We start from the raw sequence: 23612 nt of genomic DNA on the forward strand, positions 1-23612 counted from the left end.
GTCCCATTTAAAATGCTTCACAACTTCCATGTTTTTTACCTATCTATTCCAATATTACCTTATTTATATTACAAATCCCTTTATGTACCTTGCTGAACAATCACTGCAGCCCATTCATCCCTTGCTATTTGTAGTCAGAATTTCTTGATAAGATGAATAGAAATGTGTATGGAGTTGAACTCTACATGCTTGCAATCAAAATACATTGTTTGAAAGCGTATTATTAAGCATGCATCTAATATTGAGATGAAAGTCTGTTTATAGTAATTTAGTAAATATTGCTTATTTGAAGAAAGTAATTTTTTACTTGGCTTTACTAAAACCAGAATTGGCTTGGGTCAGGTAGGGAGGAGGAATGCAAGATGTTCATTATCTTTTAGTACTGTTCTACTTTCGCCTGATTGTTTCAAGTATGAACTGAGAGTTGTTTTCACAGGTGATTACCTCTAGAAATGGAGAGTCATTCCAAAATGCCTAGAAATAAAGCAGGCCCATTGAACAATTTGATAACCTACTGTACTCTGCGACATCAGAGGGTTTGTGCCTTGAGAGGTGACTTATTTGCCTTTTAGCTGTATTGTGCCCAGAGAAGTGGACCCTACTTGACTGATTTCACCAATACGGAATAATTATATATTGTGCTTACTAAGAATTAACAATAACAGTACATATTAAGACTTTGCAGTTATTTTATCGTTAGTTCTTTTGATGACAGCCCTATGAAGTCTCCTTAACTCAGCTTTCCCTCTGATGACTTGCAGCATGCAGAATTTATACTGACTTCATATGATACCAAGGGGGACACAGTATCAATAGCATCTGAGCATGACACAGCATCTAAGGAATCAGTATTAATACATAGTAATTGTTTAGTCTTCCCCTTACCAGAGCAGATTTTGCATGCAGTGGAATCGTCACAAATTTCTAATGAAGATTAAAGAAACATCTGTGAAAATTTTTAAACTCATTTAAGATAAATGTGCAACATACCTACACTCCAGTCCATTTCCTCTACAGCATCCCCATATAAGCCATGTTTGCTCTTTCCTTTGAAATCCTTTGATGCATATAGAGCAGTGTGGACTTGAAGGTAGGACAGGAAAAGAAGAAATGGTGCATCAGTGTTCCTGAAATAAATAAAAATAAATGAAAAAAATAAAATAAAATAAAATAAAATAACCCCCTCCCCCAAAGTAAGTCACTTGGACACCAATAAAATTTTAGCAACATTTCTAACAATGAAGTTTTTCTACATGCATGCTCTATAGAACAAGAAATATTATATAGGGGAAGGACTAACAAAATCATTTATAGAGCAATACTGAATCTCGTGTTAGAAATGCCACTCTTAATACATACTGTACTGAAGATAAGAAATACAGACAAGTTAACCCTTCTGTTGGATTTTTAGTTGTTATACCTGTTTAAAAAACACTGGCACAACCACTGTACAGAGTCAGGCACTAAAAGTGCCTAGCCACTTGCCTTTCTTTCTGCACGTTATTACTAATTCAGGCTCTCTCTGACCTCACCAGGAAGCACTAGAACAATGCATAGTTTAAAAGATATACAATCCCCAAACCAAACATGCTTAGCCAGCTTTCTTCTTGGCAAACTCAACATATGGACATTTAACAACTAACAGGGTTAGCATGAGCAATAGGGACCAAAAATATATAGCTATCACCCGGAACCAAACACAATAGCATTACAAAAGTTATGCCTAATATATAGAGAGGTAGAAAAAATATTTTTTCTCTTGTAACAATATCCACTCTCCATTCATTTCAAGCCATTTCCTCAATGGATTATTCTCTAATAAAAAAAGGAAAAAATAACCCCCCACAACAGCAACAACAGAGCTTCAATTTTGCTCTTCATGGGATCTGACAATATATATGGCTTAATCCAGAAGGCTGTGAAGGGAAAGCTTAGATAAATATGGATTTTTGCATTACAATCCTAGTGTGGGGGACATTACTCAGAGTATTAACAATGACTAGTTGAGCTTATTGTTATGATATTCCACACACTGTAAATTTCAGCTGAACCATAAGAGCAGCTAGGGTACAGTGTGTCTAGACTGGCACCTTGCAACACACAGGTCAGAGCAGTTTTTTTCTGTTGTACATTACACCATTCCATACTGTTTGTACTTATTGAACTTCTGGTGGTTAAAAACAACACCCCCCACAAACAAACAAACAAACAAAAACCCAACAACAAAATACAATATTAACGTGCTGAGCCAGAAAGCCAAACTTGGACATGAGGTAAGGAAAACACTGCAATAAACTTTTAACCTTTGAACTAGGAAGATTCTTTTTTTCAGCCCTAAAGGGCCTGTAAAACCTGTGAAAAGCCCATCGTTGAAACGAATTGCTATAATACCCATAAATCATTCTAAAGAAAAACAAATAAACTATTCGCGTGTATTTATTTATCTGTCCACTTCACTCCCTTCCCGTTGGCTGTGGCTGTTTCCATGAGAGATCTGTGGTAAAAATTCTCCCTTCTGCAGGCCAAGAATTCATAGATTCCAAGGCCAGAATGGACCACTGTGATCATTTGGTCTGACCTCCTGTATATCACAGGCAGTAGAACTTGCCCAAAATAACTCCCAGAGTATATCTTTTAGAAGAAACATCCAGTCTTAATTCTATGAGCACACATTGGCCAGAGCTCATCAAAAGTTTCCCATCAAAACTGTTTTTGATGGAAATTTGATTTATGGACTAGATGAATTTTTCCTCATAAAAATGTCTGCTTTCTGAAGAAAATGTTGATGTTTTGTTGAAAAGCTGAACACCTTTCATCTGAAAAAAATTATATATCAATGCTTTGGAAATATGCCATGATGCCTTGGGAGTGATAACTCAAATGTGTCATGTAATTCAGATTCTACGCTATAGGCCAGGTTTCCTAGATGGACTACACTTCCCAGTTGTCTTATAGGTTTTGTGGGAGGGGACAATTTGGGTCTTTGGTTCTCATTTTCTCTCTCTGTCTATGTTTATATTGGCTTATATTTTTTTACTAATTTTATAAAATGATGGATAAACTTTGTGAGCAAAAATATCCCTAAAGAAAAATGTTTTTTTTATAAGAGATCAATGTATTGCAAGGTATAGAATGTCACTCTTATCCTTATGACTTGTTGGAATTTGCTAGAATATAAACGAAGTCTCATGTTAACAGAATATTTAATTAATGTAACTTCAAATTATTTTAGGAGACTCTTTCAAGTCAAATTAAAAATTCTTAGAGCATGTCAGCATTTAAGGTTTAAGAGAAAACAAACCTATTTCAACTTGCATTTCAAGGTTAATTATTTGTTGTTTAGGTTTATGATATTATCTCATCTATGCTCTGTATGGGCAAATCATTAAGGGCTACCTATAGTAGGCAAGACCCAATCTTAAGTGATGTTTTAAAAGTTTCTGCAACATTTCTAATAAAATATGGTTTGTCCTTTAGTTAAATACTTCTACCAGGCAGATGATTTATTTTATATTAGATTTTTATCTGTTCAGCTCTAATTAGGCACAGATACTCAAAGGTATTTAGGTGCCTCACTCAGATTATTTCAGTAGGTGTTAAGCACCTAAATATCTTTGAGGATGTGTGCCTGGGAGATTATTTGGGAAAGGAGAAGTCACAAAAAAAAAAAAAAAAAGATTACCATAAACTGGGAATAACACAATTTCTCATATATTCTTCCCATCACTTAAAAATAGATTTTCAACTATTAGTATCAGAGATAACTTAAATTGCATACAAACTGTCACTTTCTAACAACATAGCAGAATTGCTACAGATACATTTACATCAATACTGTTAAAGGTGAGCATCACCGCATCTGTAACAAGTGCTTATTTTCATGAGATGACAGTTGTAAAATAAATAATATTAAAAAAATGCCACTATGACAAAAATCTAACTTTCATGAAGAGGTATACTCAAAATCATTTCACTGGTTTTGTTACCAAAGGTTTTGCTGAACCCAAAGCTCTTGATAACTTTACTCTTTGCAAGGCGGTGGCAGGAAATAAATCAATGGGGACCCAGCCATCCAGCTGATAGATAGTTGATGCAAGCAGGCAAACAAAAGTGCTCTACTTTATTTAGTCTCCAGCACATACACATGTCCAATAGGTTACTAGAGCACCCCAAATTACCCCCAGATTCATATTCACCCAGGGTCTTGCAGAGGTCTCAAGTGGATAACTGTAGATATCTGGTGGCCAGCTTCTGTCTGCAGGGGAACTTGACAGATGTTCAAGTGTCCATCAAGCTCAGATTTCTTCTCTTTTTATATCCAATTTATTAGTATTACATAGCTTTTTTATTAACAAAAAACAATGGCTGAGCAGAAGCTAAATTAAGTATGGAGTTTTCCAGCCTGTAGTGTGTAGCCTTCCATCAGGTAACCAGCTTTATCTCACTTAGCAATAGTTAACTATTGCCAGACTTTCCATCTCGCAAAACAACATGCTTCAGAAAAAGCTCAAGTCAGGAGGGCACAGGGTCATGTTTGCTCCTTGTGGTCACTCACTCCCCCACTCCCATCCTGGTCTGTTAATTGCGCTAAGGTTTCAGAAAGGCCCTTCTAGATGCTTTCAGCAATAAGCATAACATTTGGTATTCCAGCTGCGGGCGGTGGTTTAGGTATGTTACTGGGTTAACAAAATTTCCTTCTTACAGTTTGCAGCTCAAATTGACAAGCTCTGACTGACAGCTGTCTGTCAGGTGAAGAGGAGTCTTGCCTATTAATAGCCTTTGATCTTTTAAAGACAGTCATTTATTTCATGCCAAGCCTCTTGGAGGAGAATACTGACTGCTTCTACTGCAACCTTAAAAATGGAATGGCATCTCAGCTAGTAGGTGGGAGGGAGATTTGACAATAACAATTTAACTCCTATTTTACTAACTGGAGCACTTCAGTCAAATCTCCTTTGAAAATTTATTGCCGCTATTCTGTATGCATGCTAAGAGAGAGCTTTCAGTTTCAACATATCTAAATTTCCTTTGCTGAAAGTACAGCAAGAAATTTTTATGTTGACATGAAACATGCAATCATTCCAATTCAGTAAAGAGAAGCCATATAAATATGTCATTAGACATTATTAAATCTATACTTAGCTATTTGTGATATCATCTACATATTTCTTTTATTCTCTCTGTTGTAGGGCCTGATTCTTATTGACACTAAGGTCTTTTTAGTTTGCTCTAGGCCTTCATGTGGGTCTAAGTTGTACCCCTACTTTATAGCCCCCTTTTACACTTAGCAAAAAATGAGATTCAGCTCCATAATTCTCCCTCTCCCATTTATTGCCTTGTGAATGCCACAGAAAGCAACCTACCCGTCTTTTCATTACTTCTTTTTGTGCATCAGCATCATTGATTGTCACCACAAATATGTCCAGTGTGGCAAACAGTATTAGCCTAATGCCACTGTAGTAGAGCAGCAAATGGGGGCTCACACTTTGTAGGTGTGAGTGTTATTCAAAACTGGCAAATGAATGTAAATATGACATCACAGGCTCCATTTTATTTCCTCCCAATGACTTCCAAATCAACCTGCAATCTGAAAGACAAGCTACAAACTTTCCAGCTGATGCATCATATTAAAAATATTGCTGGCCAAATTTTGCCACACAGTTACATATATTCAACATCCTTGGGCCGGAGCCTCAGTTTGTGTACATCGGTATAACTCCATTGATTTTGATAGAGCTACATGATTTACGCCAGCTGAGAATCTGACCCAATGTATACCTATGGCAACAAACATAAGTGACTGAGGAGCAATCTCGTAGGTAGGAATGTCAAGATATTCTGGGCATAAACAGGTAACAGTATATCTGTATCTATGGGTGCAAATCTAACTGATATTTTGCAGCAACTAATTCTCTGCTTGGAACTCCCTCTCTCCCCTTTTTTCACCAAACGTTCTTCTCCCCATTTAAACCTCTTTAAAATTCATCTCATTAATGAATTCTTTCCATGCTTATTCGCTAAGGCTACTTGCACCCACTTCAAGATCAGACTACCACTCTCTGGCTGTACCGATCGTACAAATTTTATTTAGATCTCAATCTTGCTCCTTTAGAAGTAAATGGCAAAACTTGCATTGACTTCATGGAAGCAGGATCAGCTCCTTAGATTGGGTCCTTGTGTCAGAAATTCATTTTTCTAGTACACTTTCATTGTGCTTAAAAATCTAGTTGTTTTCTGAAAAATAAAAATAAAAAAATCTTTCTGATTTGATATGATCTAAAATAAGCTAAACATCTCACACTTGTAATATTTTGACAAGAAAAAGGAATTGTGGACCATTTTGGGGTGGCTTATAAAAAAAACTGTGTGTATGAGAAAATGGGAAACTTGGCTATGACTAGAAAGATATTTTAAACTGGGATGTGTCTTTGTTATCTCTGCCTATGTTAAATGATTTTTCCAAGCAGTCACATTGCCAACATGTTTTTGACATCTGCAATTTAATACCCATGTCAGCTTTAAATGCTTAAGATATACTGTATTCATACACATAGTTTCCTTCCCTTGTAGTTTATGGGCATATATGCAGACTTTTCCCCCTCAAAAGAAAATGTTTGAATAATTCTTTCTGGCAAAAAGAACATTTAAGATTCCTTATCCACCCACGTTTTTTTGTAACTGAAAAACCAAACACGCATGGAACCCAATACAGAAATACAGATCCAATGCTTGTTACAACTGCTCACTAGCAAACTGTCACTAGCTTGCTGACAAAATGACTCCTAAAATATTTATTTATTTATTTCCAGTAGCACCCACAGAGTGTAAGAAGCTGTACAAACGCACGAGGGCATGATTGCTTCCTTAAATAACTTACACTCTGAAGCAACAAAACAGAAAGAGGGCAGAGGCAAGGGGAAAACATACAAGTAAAGTACGCAGGTGGTGATCAGTTACTAATGCATTTTTAAACTGTACAGATAGATACATTCATATGTATACAATATATAAACTACATCCAAATACATGAGTGTCTTGCCTTAATCAGCTGGTCAGTTTCTTTAGGAGTCATGAAAAGCATCTGATTTCAGAGTTTTTTAAATCCTAGAATTACGAACACAGTAATTTTTGGTACAAAATGAGACCCGTACAGCATGCCTGGTGCCTGCTTTTAAGCCTTGGTGATACATCAAAAAGCTCTAACTCACAGCTGTGCTAAAGAGGATGAGAGATAAATGTGTTTCAGGGCTTTGACTATGCCAAATTGTGACTGGAATAGAATAGGATAAAAGGTAATTTCTTTTAATGATATGTTTATTAGCTGTCACCACAGACTTCAGAGAATTATGGTTATACAATCCATGACTTTAGAGAGGAGGCTTCATCTGTATCTGCATGAAAAATGCTCAAGTAGCATTATCACCATAACTCTGTTATGAGCCTATTTTATCTATGGAAATATAATTTTTCAAAAAGTCTGATTTCACTGGTTTTCCCCATGCATGGTGGTCAGCCATCTGAGTTTAGTAGAGAGAGGTATGCTGAAAGAACATGGAGGTGTTTTTACCCTGCCAATTCCAAAGAAGTTTAAAATATGCTTCTGACATTTTGAAATTTTGGATTGCCATTTACTAAACAATGTGCTGATGAGGCATAAGTAAGGTTAAGATTCTTTTTTACTAAAAGTCAGGGACAGGTCAGGGGCAATAAACAAAAATTCATAGACGCCCATGACCTGTCCCTGGCTTTTAGTCCCCCCTCCCCCAGGGTATTTTTACTAACAGTCAGAGCACTGCTGGGAGGGGACCTCCAGCAGTTGCTCCAGCCCTGCTGCTGCTCCAGCTCCAGGGGTGCTGACCCAACTCCAGCTGGGTCTCCAGCTCCAGGGAGGTTGCTGCTCCAGGGGTCCGGGGACTACTGATCCAGTGGTCAGCCCATCACCCAGCTGCTCCAGCGGCCCCGGGACTGAATTCTGGCTGCTGCTCCGGCAACCCAATGAACAGCTGCTGGCTGTGGGGACCGCTTCTTCGGCAGTTAGTCCACTGCTCAGCTGCTCTGGAAGCCTCGGGGCTGAACTCCGGCCACTGTTCCGGTGGCCTGGAGACCGCTGCTCCTGACCACCAGCCAGCTGCTCAGCAGCCCCAGAGACCACTGCTCTGGCAGTCCCAGGGGCCCACTGCAGGCTGCTGCTCCGGCAGCCCCAGAGACCACTGCTCCAGCTCTGCTGCTGCTCCTGCAGCAGTGACTGCCAGTTGCTGCTCCAGCCCCAGTGGACTGACGCAACCCCAACTGCTGCTCCAGCCCTGCCCCAGAAGAAGTCCTGGGGGTCCTGGAAAGTCACAGAATCTGTGACCTCCGTGTCAGAATCATATCCTTAGGCATAAGTGATAACTGCACTGAACTTAGCATTGCAGAGACAGGGTGGCTGAGGTAATATTGTTTATTGAATCAACTTCTGTTGGTGAGAAAGATAAGTTTTCGAACGTACACAGAGTTTTTCAGGTCTGGAAAATGTACTCAAAGTGTCACAGCTAAATACAAAGGTGGAACAGATTGTTTAGCATAAATAGTTATACATATTTCAAGGAACCAGTTAAGGTGAAGTGGCCAGTTAACACCCCTCCAGTCATAGGGGGGAAAGGAGGGGAGAAAAGCTGAGCAGGTGTTAATGGGTGACATATTGTTGTAATAAGCCATAAATTCTGTGTCTATTCAGTGCATGATTTTTAGTATGTAGCAAAGTTATGAATTTAAGCTCCCAGACCTGTCTTTTGAAAGGGTTGTGCAGGTTTCCATTGAGAATGAGGACTGAGAGGTCAGATACAGAGTGATCACTCTGTGAAAAGTGTTCACCCACAGGAGAGATGGTGTTTTTCTTTTTTATCATTGTCCTGTGTGAGTTCATTCGAGAGCATAGTGATGGTCTGGTTTCACCCACATAGTTGCTATTGCGGCATTTAGTGCACTGGATGAGGTACACCACATGTTGTGACAGGCATGTGTAGGACCCCTGGATCTTGAAAGGTGTGTTGTGGGGGGGTGTTGATCATAGAAACAGTGGGACTATGTCTACAGGTGTTGCATATGTTATTCTGGCAGGATCTGATGCCACTTTGAGTTGGTGTGCCCTGGTCTGAGGGGTGCTTGCTTCTGATGGGGAGCTTGGAGAGATTGAGGGGTGATATGAAGGCCAGAAGAGGGGGGTTCATGAAATATATCTTTCAGGATGTGGTCCCCATCGAGTATGGATTGTAACTGTTTAATGGTACCTTGCATGGGTTTCTGTTCCACTTTGTATTTAGCTGTGATACTGTGGGTACATTTCCCAGACCTGAAGAAGAGCTCTATGTGGCTCAAGAGCTTGTCTCTCTCACCAACAGAAATTGGTTCAATAAAAGATATTACCTCACCCATCTTGTCTCTCTATTATCATGGGATCAACATGGCTACAACACTGCATTGAACTTAATATGACATAATTAGAATCCATTTACTTCCAAATATAGCATAATGCCTCATGTATATTTTGATAGGTTTATACCATATGTATGTAAACCTGCTCTTGGGGGAAAAATGATAATTAGAATTAATATAAACTGAATTGACCTGCCTCCATATAATGGAGGTAATCAGCAACAAAATTAGTATTTGTTTTCAAACACTGGCTCTGACACTATCTAATTGAACCTATAGTCATAGAGTTTAAGGCCAGAACATAATTTACCCTAAATACCAAAAATAATGTGCTATTAATTCCACCTTAACATCTTTTTGTCTTGCAGACCAGATCCTCAATTTATCAGTTTAGCTCCAATTAAACTACGCCAAGTTAGACCAACTGGTGATCTGGATTTCTCTTCTCTGGCAGTTCTAAACACTAGTGTGAAATATAATACAATACAACTTCATTTACACTTATGAATGTGTCACCCAAAAATTAAGGCACCCAAAATCACTATTTTCTCTTAAAAATTTAGACCACAGAAGTCTAATTTAATGGATGTACCCAAAAGGCCACATACAACTGAACACCAACACTTTTCCAGTCCAACATGCTCAGAGATCACATATCTAGAACTGCAATAAGTTATCTAACATGACATTTTTGAATATTGAAAATACTTTGAATCACATTTCAAAAGATACAATTTCCTATATTTATTAAGTCACACTGAACATATAAAGAAGAATATAGGACCCAAACTTATATTTACTGCTTAATGGAATGTTACCTATGAAGATATCTTGTTCTTTTTAAACATGAAAATATAAACAACATAACTGACATTAGTGCGAGTTAGGCACCTAAATATCTTTGAGGATCTGGGCCTTAGGCTCTTTGGAACCGAAATCTCATTGAAAGTCAGTCAAGTCTGAAAATGAGACTTAGGTTCCTTAATCAGTTTAGGTATTGCAATGCTGAGAAGAGCAACACATAAATACCTTTAAAAATCTGGGTCTTTGTATTTTGCCTGGGAAAAACAATTATGCCTCTAACACAATATACTGAAGAGATTATGGAGGATGTGCACCTAGATTTCTAGGCTAAGGCCTTTCATATGCATCCAATTGTTAAATGGTTTACTTTCATTAGTGACTTGTTAAATCTAGAGAAAAATGACAGTATTACATAATGACACTGTTTCCTTCATCCACCCGTCTATATGCATATTTTTAAAGCAGCATTATGACAGTGAAATGCTGGCATGAAGTCATAACATGATTAAACCAACCTACCTTCCTATAAACTGTACAGCTTCTTCTGTCAATCTTTGAGTAAGGTTCTTATAGGACAGTGGCTGCTGGATAATCTGGTGGTTCCTCATCAAGAAGCAGTTTAGATATCGAAAAGTGTAAAGGAAAATGAGCAAAAGTCCAAATAAAACTGTAGATATTAAAAAGAAGTAGCGCAGTGCTCCATGGGGTATTCTGAGGAGGCCAATATAATACAGCACCTCCAAAGAGATTAGGGTAATGCCGATGAGCTGAAGTGGAGTGACAAGGTATGCTCGAACCCCTGCCACAAACACACTGCCTTCCCCTGGTTTGCAGTCTCTAAGACTGGTCACGGTGAGCCCATAGAAGTAATCAAATCCATGATTGAGGGGGTGATGACAGAAGTCATCCCTGCTGTTACAGTTCAGCCCAAGATGCCACTTTCCTATGAGGAAACAAGCACATACAACATTTATGTAGTTAAATAGCTCCAATTGTAGTACGTGCCCCTCTGAATAAGGGAAACTGCCACCTTAGGATTGGCATTTCTCCCTCATTTATTATGTGGATCCTTATTGCTCTCCCACCCCTTGTTTATACCTTCAGCCTCAAAGACTTTGCATCATGTCTGAAGTTCCTTAGGTAACCATTAGGTGGGCTTGAGAGACTACTGCAGAGCAACAGACCGCTAACAGTTAGTTAGCTTTGAAAATGTAGCCTCTGTTCATGTGTAGCTAAGGCCCCTTAAACAAATACTTATTTATATTAGCTCCTGGTGAAATTATCTGTACCAGTTTTCCCAAAAGTGTCTTTGTGGATTTGTTGCAACCATTTATCATTGTGATCTATCAGGTAAATAATTTCCAATGAATTTATTTCTAAAACACAGTAACTAGAGCTGTTCCAAACAGGTAGGTATTTAAAATATACTAAGTATTTATTTATACAAGGGCTCACACGGGTCTTTAAAATGCCAGTCACTCGCTATATTTGCATGAAAGATTCCTTCTCCTGATCTTTTTTAAAAAGTAAATAAATAAACAAATAACAAAATTCTTAATACACATCCTTTAAATTCATTTTCTCTGCATTTAAGTGATACAGAATGTTTTTTTTTCCCCAAGCCTGAGCACTGGTCAAAATAGGAAGAGAATGGACCAGGTTCTGTTCTAAGATGCACTGCTCTGCATTATGTATAAATTCCATTCATGCCAAATGAGAACCTTTATTTATCCAGATAACTCTTCAGGACAAGTATTATTCCTTGCTATGTATCTTTACAGTGCCTAGTACAATTTACCTCCATTCTTGGTTGGGGCCACTAGGTGTTATTGTAACACAATAATGGGTAATAAACAACATCACCTCCAGACTTACACTGATATAACTGAACCGAATCTTAACCAATCATTAGACAGGGCTAATGTATGTTTGATCCATTTTTATTCCTTGTAACTTTAATGATTTGCATCTAATAGTTGTCAGGAACAAGAACAACAAACAATTAAGTAGTGTATTCCAATGATCAAGTACATGGCAATTTTGCAGTAGTCAAATATCTAAAAATGATCTGTAAATTCACAGCAGTGTAAGTTGTGATCTTTAAAAAAAAAAATGTTCTAGACAGGATTCCAGGATTCCCTCCATACAAGTGTCGTTGGCTGTCCCTCGATACGAGGATGATGTCTGCCAGGAGAAAAGTCATTGATGAGACTTGAGATGGATGAGGAGTCCAATCCCTGCTCTACAGGTTTCTCCACATGTGACAGGTAGTTGCTTGGAGAGAGCACAATTGCTGGCCGGGATGCTGTACACTTTCCTTCCTCCTCTGCTGTTTCTCAGCCTCTTGAACAAGGCGATTCTCTTCAAAACAGGCTAAGGCTTGATGTATGATGTGATGCCATTGCCAGACAGCTCTTCCCAGTTCATGGGATCAATGCCTCCCTTCTTAAGATATACTTTCAGGGAGTCATTGTAGCATTTCCTCTGTTCTCCATGGGTCTTCTTACCATGACTATGTTGAGAAAAGAGGACTTGCTTCGGAAGACGAGCATCAGTCATCGGTACACAATGACCAGCCCAGCGAAGTTGATGTTACATAATCTTTGCCTCAACACTGATGATGTTAGCTGCAGAGAAAAAGCTGGCATTGGTGTGATGATCTTCCTATCTGATACGGACAATCTACCTAAGATAGCATTGTTGGTACCACTCCAGACACTTAAGATAGCTTTGGTGTGTCACCCATGTCTCACACCCATAAAAAAAGAATGGGGCATTGTAGGCTGGGATCTTAGTTTCCATTCGCAGATCTCTGTCAATAAAGACACAATGGAGCAACTTTCTGAAGAATGCTCTGGCACAACAGATCCTATGCTCAATCCCCACATCAAGATTAGCTGTCTGGGAGAGATGGCTACCAAAATAAGAGAAATGCTCAACATTTTCCAGGGGTTCACCACCAATGACAATTTGTGGGAAAAGGTGGGCAATCTGTGCTGGGGCAGGCTGACGGAGGGAACGTCCCAGGCTACGATAGGTGCCTGAGAAAAGATCTAGGGTGGGTTGCAAATCATTGTCCCAAGCAGGGTTCCAGCATTTCCTCCATATAAGCACATATGAGAGAACAGAAGATAGGTGGAACTTTTCTCCTCCTTCCACATCACACAACTTCTGAATTTGCACAAAGGAAGACTGTACTTGATGTTGATAATTCATGAGCCTAAGATACAGGTGCATATCCATCCTGTCTTTCCCATTCCCAACAGCACTAAATATTAGACCTGACCAGAGGACAGCAATTCCATTTCATGACAATTTTTGTGATTTTTGAAATTTGTTTTCCTTCCAAGGTGCAATAACCCTTCTGAACATTTTTGCAAAACAAAATTGTGTCAAAACCGCTATTTTTCTGTTCTGGTCCCTCTCTCTCTCTCTCTGGTCAGAAGTGATCAGATAATCTTGGATCTCAGAAACCTTCAAGATGAAAACTTCATCAGAATCAATGTCTCTGTGAAATGTTTCAGTGAAACAGCATTTTTTGACAAAATTATATTTAGCCAAAAATGTTCCAACCTGCTCTATTATACACCCTCCAAAGAGCATAGCACCACCAAACATCCCAAACAGGGTGAGGTAAGCACAAGGCTAGGGGCTAGTTCTCTTTGCACACCAGTTGGTAGTCTTAGGCCAGCACCATGAAGAGCATGTGCTGCAACTCAAAGGAGAAATTAGCATCAGGGTTGGGGTGCGGGAAGCCTGGCCTAAGGATTAGTGTCAGACATGAGTCAAGGGTCCAGGAGCCAATTACCAGGAATCAGGCCAGACTGTAACGCCAGGAGATCAAAACTAAGAGACAAACTGGAAGGCAGAGATAAAAAGTCAGTTACCAAGAAGTCAGGATCAGAAGGCAGGAACAGATAAACACCAGAACAGCAGTCATAGGCAGAGTGAAGCTCAGTTGCATAGACAACTTCCTCTTTCTTAAATAAAGGCTGCAGCCCAGGAGTCTTGCATCACCAATCAGAGTGTAGGGCAGAGCTTATGCCCCACTTGGGTTTCATGGACCCTAGTCCCAGCTCCAGTCTGTGAGCTGCCAAGTAGAGAACTAGAGTGTGATGACTCCAGGGACCTGGGTTTGAGACTCATGGGGCCTGATAATTACAGGCATTGCTCACAGTGCTTGCCCCAGTGAACTGGAGGCATTTATGGCTCCCACACTCAATATGTCACAAGTGATGTCCCTTGTTATCAGGATAGCCACCTCAACCCCCAAAGGCACACAGTTCTCTATAGACAGAATACCTTTGGTCACTGCTGCTGTGGAACAATACATGTACTTTAACAGGACAAGTTACAAAAAACCTGCATCCGAAGAAGTGAGGTTTTTACTCACGAAAGCTTATGCCCAAATAAATCTGTTAGTCTTTAAGGTGCCACCAGACTCCTTGTTGTTTTTGTAGATACAGACTAACACGGCTACCCCCTGATACTTGACACTATGGCCAAATGTACTGAATTTCTTGATATTGTCACAGTGGCATATGGGCCTAAGATTGAAATTGTGAAGCTCTGCATTTCAGTTCTAGCTAGTAGAGGCACACACCTGGCAGTACAATTTTTCTTATCTCTTCCTATGCACTAGGGCACTAGCCACATTGTAACATTAGTTTTCTGGCCTCCTCCAGAGAGCTTACCACTAGTTCCTTTGGTTGATCTGAAGTTTCCCAAGGATTCAGTCAAACCAGTAAAAGTGAAGTTGATGAAATTACAGCACTATATCAGTGTATTCTCTTTGATTTTTGATGACTGTCTTTGGGTTTAGAAAATAATGTTAAAGCCAGATGGATGGCAAGTTGGGCAGCAAGTTCCTCGTCAGATAACTGAAGTAAAATTAGAGGCTTATAATCATAAAAATAAAAGGATCTTCAAACCTTTTTTAAAAAAATATGTATTTTAATTTGTCAGTCTCAAGATGCTTGTGATTAGGTAGGTAGAGGAAAAGTGCTACAAAAACAAACAAAACATCTTTTTAAGGAGGGTCTTCTGAGTTGAACAGCACGCACGATTTAGGCAATTTTAATCAAAAACCTTTTACTAAATGTAACAAATTATTCAGTGTCTAGATGAATTTGGGCCACAATTAAGAATTGTCAGGTTACAACTTAATCCAGACAAGACAGAGATAGTGCTGGTGGAATAAGGAGCCAGAAGAATTAAAGGAATTTATATCAGTGCCCGACTGAGGGAGTGCAACTGTGGTTTTTCAAAACAGGTGAGCAATTTGGGGCCTGCTGATAGATCCTGAGATGCTTCTGGATGCCCAAGTAATGGTTGTATCCATGAACACATTTTTTCCCATCTGTTCCTGGCAAGCAGAGTGAGACCTTTTCTCTAAACCTGGGCCTTGCCACAATTATTGATGCCTTTGACATGTTAAGATTAGATTGCTGTAATGTGCTTGATCTATGGCTACAACCTGAGACATTCAGAAGGTGGAACTAGGGCAGAATGCTGTAGCCTGTTTATTAAGTGTAGTTGTACGCTGGAAGCATGTAAGACCAGTGCTCTGCGCACTGCAATGGCTTCCAATAAACTTCAGAGTAGAATTTCACATGTTGGATTTAAACTGTAAAGACCTAAATAGTTTGGGATTTAGGAGCTGCTAGCAGGGAGTTCCCCGTAATGAGCCCTCAATTCTGGAACTTGGTCTCGCTCTCGCTCTGCCAGAGCACAGTTTTCATAACCTTCTGGGCACATGGCAAAGCCCACATTTTCCCTCTTTTTTTCTCAGGCTGTTGAGAAAAGAGTTGGCTGAAAACTGAGTTGTTTATATTAACTGGCAGTTCCTTTTTATGATTTTGTGTGTGTTTTACCAATGGGACAGGTGCCTAAAACGTAAGATTGATGTCTATAGCTATATTTTATGCTTTCAAATAAATATATCAATGTGATGAATGAATTGTTAAGGTGTATATGACAATGGATTCACAGCGTGCTGCTCCTAATAAGATCTTTACCTTTCCAATAAGCTCAACTATTAAATTCATTGTGTGGGCTCAGCACGTCACCCAATCTCTAGCTAGATGGGGTCTACAGATCTTGCAGATTCTCACTTTGAAGGTCACACTATTTGAATTTAGCAACTGGACTTTTCTAACATTGGAGATAGGTCCTACTGAGGGCTCTAGACTAATCAGATGTGGGGCAAAAGACAGGAGCAATGAGGGAGAGGCAGGACCAAAGAATGCCCTTTGTCCACTGCAGACATGTACCCTTGGCTGTGGTTAAGAGTACACAGTCTTGAACACTGCCCACACTCCTCCTGCTCCCTGATGCAGCTAAATATAGGGGACAGTTCATGCATAGGAGGTTATAGGCTCGGGTACCAGCTTGCCAGCTCAAGATTCTTTGATCATTCCACAGCTGAGCTGCATTCAATGGGACCACATACAACTCTGCTCTATGGAGTGACCAAGGGATATTTGCCATTTAAGTAGTTCATGTTGCCTTCTGAAGGTGATTGAGGGTGGGGAGTGTAGCAAGGAGGTAAAAAAATGTACATATAAAATATATTTATAGATTAAAAAAAGAGAAAATTTGTGCACCAAAGATAAAAGATAAAAAGAAAGACAGGGGAAAGAAAAATACAAGAGTAGGAAAAGCAGAGAGAAAAGGAATGAGGCACAGTGGACTAAAAAACAGTGGCAGTCTAACTTCTTGGTGCAAGGAAACATGGAGATATTAATCCACCACTAGTGGAGGTTGTAACAATAAATGTTTGGGAACCACTAAGATAGGCTCAGGGCCGGCTCTAGGCACCAGCGCTCCAAGCATGTGCTTGGGGGCGGCACTTTCCAAGGGGCGGCACTCGGGCTCCTTTTTTTTTTTTTTTTTGCTTGGGGGGCAAAAAGCCGGGGGCCGGCCCTGAAGGGGGTGGTGCTGAGGTGGTGGGGGGTGCGGGGAGGGCCGCAGAAAGTAACTCGGGGGGGGAGGAAGGCAGAGGAATCGCTCCCCCCCCAGCTCACCTCCGCTCCACTGCTGCCTGCTCCCCAGAGCGTGCCACCGCTCCACTTCTACTCCCTCCCTCCCAGGCTTGCTGCGCAAATCAACTGTTTTGCGGCAAGCTGGGTGGGGGGGGGGAAGGGAGGGCCGCAGGAAGTAACCCTGGAGGGGGCAGAGGAACTGTTCCCCCCCCCAGCTCACCTCCGCCTCCTCCCCCAAGCACGCCGCCGCTCCGCTTCTCCCCTCTCCCCTTTCCCTCCCAGGCGCCTGGGAGGGAGGGGTGGGAGGAGAAATGCGGCGCGTCCGGGCAGCGGAGGCTCCAGGCAACAGCGCACCAAGCGTGTGCCTGGGGCGGCAAGCCTGCCGGTCGCCGTGAGGGCGGCAGTCAGGCTGCCTTCAGTGGAATGCCTGTAGGAGGTCCGCTGGTCCTGCGGCAATTCAACGGCGGGTATGACGAATCTGCGTTACCAGCGGACCTCCCGCAGGTGCGCTGCTGAAAGTCGCCTGACTGCCGTGCTTGGGGAGGCAGAAAACATAGAGTCGCCCCTGCATCTGGGGAGGAGGCGGGGCCGGGGATTTGGGGAAGGGGTTGGAATGGGGCGGGGAAGGGGCAGAGTTAAGGCGGGGCCGGGGGATTCATGGGAAAATTTTTTTGCTTGGGGCAGCAAAAAACTTGGAGCCGGCCCTGGTTAGGCTGAACCAAGCAAAGTCTCCCTGACCTGCCAAGATGACATGATGAGCATATCAGCAGGCAGAGAAGGGCAGGTTGGGCAGTGAAATCTGTCTTCTGCAATTTAAATCGACAGTATTTCCCTTTTTCATTTATATATGCTCTTTCCTTAGTTTGAAGACTCTTCTTGATTTTCTGAAGGCTTCATTATGTATTGCATTTAAATACTGCAATACATTTAAATACAATAAAGTATTATTATTACCCTAAACAGTCTCTACTTGTCCAAACATTTAGTGTTGGTTATGTAATCACCTAATAGCATTGGTTAAGCAGCGGGTGTGCAGTGACTACTGTTACTTCTTGGTACCTGTCTGTTTATTGCATCTACTTGTCACATTTTAAACTTAGATTGTAAGCTCTTTGGGGCCTTCTTTTGTTCTGTGTCTGTACACTGCATTGCACAATGGGGCACTGACCCATGTTTGAGACCTTATGCATTATGTCAATACAGATCAATAAGAAGACATATCTAAATTATTAGTGCTTCACACATGCATAAATTTTCTTTGAATGTGTTGCAGTTCTGGTGAGCTATAGTGTATTACAGGAGTAAACTCATTGCATTGGAGAAAAAAACAACTTTGTGTGACTGATTTAATACTTCTTACACTGTAGAAAGTGCACTTTTTATTTAAATGAATAATAAAACATATGCTATTATATAACATAGTTGTTGCTATACATATATCAACAGTCGTACCTATAAGAGCTGTAGAATAACCTTTCTGCTTCAAAAGTTTCGCAAAAGTTATTTCTTCAGTGGGAAGTCCACCAGAAGAGGCAGAAAATAAGAAGACACCAATGTTTGACAATGCAGCCATTCCTAAATAAAACAAAAATGAGTGTGAACAGCATAATGAAGAGAAACGATTTTCATTCATCAATTCTATACTTTTTTTAAAAAGTGGTGTCACTAGAATGACATTTTCCCACCAGCAGCTATAGCAGTTAATGGCAGGGAATTGTCTGTTTCCGCTGAATAAGGTCGTTTTTCCACTTTTATGCAAAGCTGAGAAGTAGAGATGGAGAAAAATCTCAAATTACTGTGGGCCCTTCCAAACAGACAGGCAATTTTTGTAGTCATTACTATGACATATCTGTACTTCTGACAGCAGAATTTGGGATTGCACAATTTAATATTTCTTCTTTCCTTAAGAGTCAGGGTCCACAGGTAGTGGTTAGACCAGGGGACCGGTAGTCAACACTCCAAGGTTCTATTTCCAGATCTGACTCCGTATGAATTTGGGCAACTCACTCAACATCTCTTTGCCTCATTTTACCTACCTGTAAAACTAGTAATACCATCTACTTCACATGATGTTGTGAGGCTTGGTTAATTGACATTTCTGAAGTGCATTTTTGAATTCCTCAGAGCAAGGCACTAAGGGTGGGATACACAAAAGTAGTAAGACCCAGTTTTGGCTCCACTACAATCCACAAACTCTTGCCGAACTCTGTAAATGCCCAAACTTGCTCACCACCTAAGTTTTGCAGAGTAGAAGTTCCCCAAGTGTTTACCTTTCTGCCTCTGGCATGCGCACTGCTGCCTCACTTTAGGTGTCCAGATGACTATCTCCTGCCTAAGCCCCAGAGCGATTCACAAACTGGGGAAAGACAGAAGGAGGAAGTGCTGCTCACCTTATAACTTTCAGCCCAGTGGTTAGCACACTCATGTAGAATACAGGAGACCTAGGTTCAATTCCCACAACATCAGAGTATCCTATAGCTCAGTGCAGTGATTAATTTGTAATGAAAGAGGTGCCAGGGCTCAAACAATTTTTTTACATTCGTAACTGATGCAGCAAGCCCAGAGGTGCCAGGGCTGAGCCCTGGCAAGCCCTGGCGCAAATTAAGCACTGGTTCTGTGGTTAGAGCACTTTTCTGCCACCGCTTCCCTGCCTCCATCTCCCCCGCAATCCCTGTTTTGTGTGGAACAAAGCAGGCACCTAACTCATTCCCTCACTAATGCCTTAGATGCCTAAATCATCTGATTCCAGGAGGCGGGTTCCAATTTGTGGATTGCTAAACAGAGCAAGGTGCCTTTCTGCAGCCTACACCTAGGCACCTATCTCTGAGCACACACCCATCTGGTCAGCATCTCCCATTGGCTAGTTTAGGTGGGTCCCCACCTAGTGTGCTGGCTTCTGTGGATCATGTTCTTAGGAGCTTATCTCTGCCCATTAATTGTATAGGGATCCTAGGCACCTAACTCAGCTTGGTGGATCACAGTCTTGTTCCTATGATATTATAGGCACCTAGACATTAGGTACCGCTATGCTCAGTGTTGCAATGCTGTAGTCCCTTCATGTGGATCCCACCAGATGTATGTAATTGTAGCAGCAAGAAATGGAAAAGATCTGTTGGACCAAATCATTGAAGTGATCTCAATCTTACTTCCAACGTAGTCCTAGATTTCGTACCCACAATCAACATGCTCAAAGGATAGATAGTTGTGTTCTCTACAAAAACACTTTATTTATTTTATTTGAAGGCATATTTAGATATCTCAGGTCAGGTTCTCAATTGGCATAAATCAATGTCGCTCCATTAAGATTATTGGGGCTACAATGATTTACACCAGATGGGGATTATTATTAATAATAATTTATTAATTATTATTATTATGCCATTACTTTTCTCCAGGTTTCTCCCTCCCATTAAATATCTGGGTTTTGGTTTACTTTCCTTCAGATGTTTTAGCCTGAATTATTGCAAGTTGAAGCTCACTTTATTTTCTGAACATGCTTCTGATATCTCAGGGTCCTTTGGTATCAATTCTCTGTCTCCACTAGTATTTGCAATTAGTCCCCATTGAACAGCTTTTATAAATTTGACAAAAAAGAATGTTTACTCTTTCATTGATACATGAAGATATTAAAGAAGACCCAGGGCAGGACAATCAGTGAAACTTTCAGCTCAAAACAATGAATTTTTCAGAAAATCACAAATACATGAAAACAAGGGTCACAACGGAAAGCTGTTTGCAATTTTAAATATAGCAGGTGCTATTGGTAATAAACACATATTAGCTTCCTTTACAACAGAAACTATGAATGAACCCAGCAGGTTACACTGACTGCTGCAGCTGCAGCTTGTTACTTGATTGGAATGAACATACACTTATTAAGCAGGACCCTGAGACATGCTTTGCTTTTATTCTCAGAAGCAAGAACAGGAAATGGGTTATCACTAATGAACAAGTAATCTGATTAATATAACAGTCCTTGCTAAAAACCATGTTCGGAAATGTTAAGGTGTCATGCTGAAGCACCCAGAGTCCCAGCCACTGAAGTCAATGACAAGCAAGAAGTGCCAAAGCTAAAGTTGCATGATCTTAAAATGAAGGAGGAGAGGTGGATATGACATGGATATGCTTGGTGGTGAAGATTCTTCACTCTCTTTTTCCAAGCACACAACCTCACTGGGCACTTGACTGAGTATTTGATCCAGTGATCATAAAGACACATTCAGCCAGTACCGGGGCAGAAGGCAAAAAATGCAAAATAGTTCCTGTCAGAGGCAAAACCATTACGCATAAATGATAATGAAATATTAATGAATTTTACCTGATCTGACAGGGTATCGGCCTGTCAGAAAAGCTGCTCTGCTTGGGGTACACAGTGGAGATGCTGCTATATGTTGAGTAAATGTCACTCCTCCTTTAGCTAGCTTGTCAATATTGTGGGTTCTAGTGGGGGGAAATATATATATATATATATATATATAAATATATAATAATTTCATATCGATTATTTGGAAATGGTCAAATTAAAGCTCATGGGCTAAAATTTTCAAAAATGCCTCAGTGTCTTAGGAGTCTGATTTGCACTGACTTTCAAAGAGACAGACTTCCAAGTCACTGAGCCATTTTTGAAAACGATGATCATAGTCAACATACGGGTCTAGTGCAACTTTTACAATACACTAAATGCACAACCAGACATTTGATTTTGGAGTATTTCAGCCCAGAGTAATCATCTGTTCACATTTCACAAACCTTATTAAAACATTGACAATATGGTATACCCAAATGTAATATATATGTTTTTAATAATATATGACACATATTATAAAAAACATATAACTATAATTATGAGTTGTATGAATTTAACATATTTCAGTTATTTTTCATATTATTAAAAAGCTCCAATTTTGTAATATTTCAATATAAATGTTCAGTGTTTACTGATATATATCTCATTCATTTCACAGGCACTCATTTCACAGGAAAGGGCCTTTATATTATATTGTACTCTACTCAATCACAGTTTTGATTCGCGCACTTGAAAAAAAAACACATTTAAATGTGGAGGCTTAACCTATATGCTTTTTCAACCAGTACAGCAGCACCTTATCTAACCTGGTGACAATAATCATGTTGGGAAGACATTTCTGAATTAGTCAGATATATTAACATTTGCTTTAATGGATTTAATTAGCATGCCATAGTTAAAGATGAACTGCAGTAAAACAAATCAGTACTTTATTTTCAAATGCGTAATGACAAGCTCTCCAAAAAGTTACAATTTTGAGACTACTTCAAAATATGTATACTTCTGAAATTATGTTAAAAGAAAATTATCATTCATTTTTCTTGCTTGGCCCACAATCTTACTTTTATTGATTTTTTTCTGTTTGTGATGCAGCTTTTTGAAGGACTATGTATATTTACCTAAATTTCTTCCTATAACAGTAAAGAAACAACGAGAGTCAAATATAAGCAGTCCACACTGCAGAAACAGGATTGACCTTTCTGTACAAAAGATTTTTTGAAGCTCTAACTGTATTTAAAATAGTTTAAAATCTGTAAGCACACAATATGCTCTATACATAGATATGGTACACTCTCCCCCTCCTCCAAGTGTTTTATCAAACCTTAAAGTTTTGTTTCCATAACATCCAAGATCTCCAATGCCAAGGTCATCAGCCATGATTAAAATAAAGTTAGGATTTGAAGTTCTGTAACTTTTGGCATTCTTTGTGGCATAGTGATAAAATAGTAGAAGTACAAGGATCCTCATCTTCCTCCTAGTGGTGGTGAACAAGTTGGAAATATTAAAGATAAAGACCATTGTTTGTCATCACAAGGGTTACTCTAATTCAGCACCATCATATCCCCAGTTATTATAGTAAGAACAAAAGGTGAAGAAAGCAATTATTATGGCTTTTAAGTTTGACATACTGTCAAGGTAGAAAATCTGACCTTTTTCTTAAGTACGTACTTTCATAGATGCCGACTCCGTGGGTGCTCCGGGGCTGGAGCACCCACTAGAAAAATTGGTGGGTGCTCTGCATCCACTGGCAGCTCCCCGCCCCAGCTCACCTCTGTCTCCACTCTGCCTCCTCCCCGAGCGCACTGCTTTTTCCCCCTAGCGCCCAGCGCTTCCCGCTGTGAAACAGCTGTTTCGCAGCGGTAAGTGCTGGGAGGGAGCGGGAGGGAGAATTTGGCATGCTTGGGGAAGAGGTGGGGCTGGGGCGGGGATTTGGGGAAGGGGTCCAACAGGGGCAGGGAGGGGGCGGAGTTGGGGCAGGGACTTTGGGGAAGGGGTTGGAATGGGGGCGGGGCAGGGGCAAGGCAGGGGTGGAGTCGGGGCGCGGGGCACGAGCACCCACCAGCGCCGGGAAAAGTTGGCGCCTATGCGTACTTTATTATGTGTGT

The 23612-nt window shown here is 40.3% G+C and overlaps 1 protein-coding gene across 5 annotated transcripts in view; it reads right to left on the minus strand.

Annotated features, from left to right (window-relative positions):
• STS (steroid sulfatase) overlaps nt 1-23612 on the minus strand; it is a 169739-nt gene that overhangs the window by 101440 nt on the left and 44687 nt on the right. For all 5 annotated transcript variants that reach the window (XM_034757391.1, XM_034757375.1, XM_034757383.1 and 2 more), the window contains 5 exons: nt 22829-22981; nt 21520-21641; nt 18654-18776; nt 10738-11161; nt 991-1127 (listed from right to left, as the gene is read on the minus strand). In XM_034757391.1, coding sequence (XP_034613282.1) covers nt 991-1127; nt 10738-11161; nt 18654-18776; nt 21520-21641; nt 22829-22974 — 952 coding nt within the window. In that variant the 5' untranslated portion in view covers nt 22975-22981. The remainder of the gene's footprint in view (nt 1-990; nt 1128-10737; nt 11162-18653; nt 18777-21519; nt 21642-22828; nt 22982-23612) is intronic.

The sequence above is a fragment of the Trachemys scripta genome, chromosome 1, assembly GCF_013100865.1.
Source record: "Trachemys scripta elegans isolate TJP31775 chromosome 1, CAS_Tse_1.0, whole genome shotgun sequence".
Lineage (NCBI taxonomy): Eukaryota > Metazoa > Chordata > Testudines > Emydidae > Trachemys > Trachemys scripta.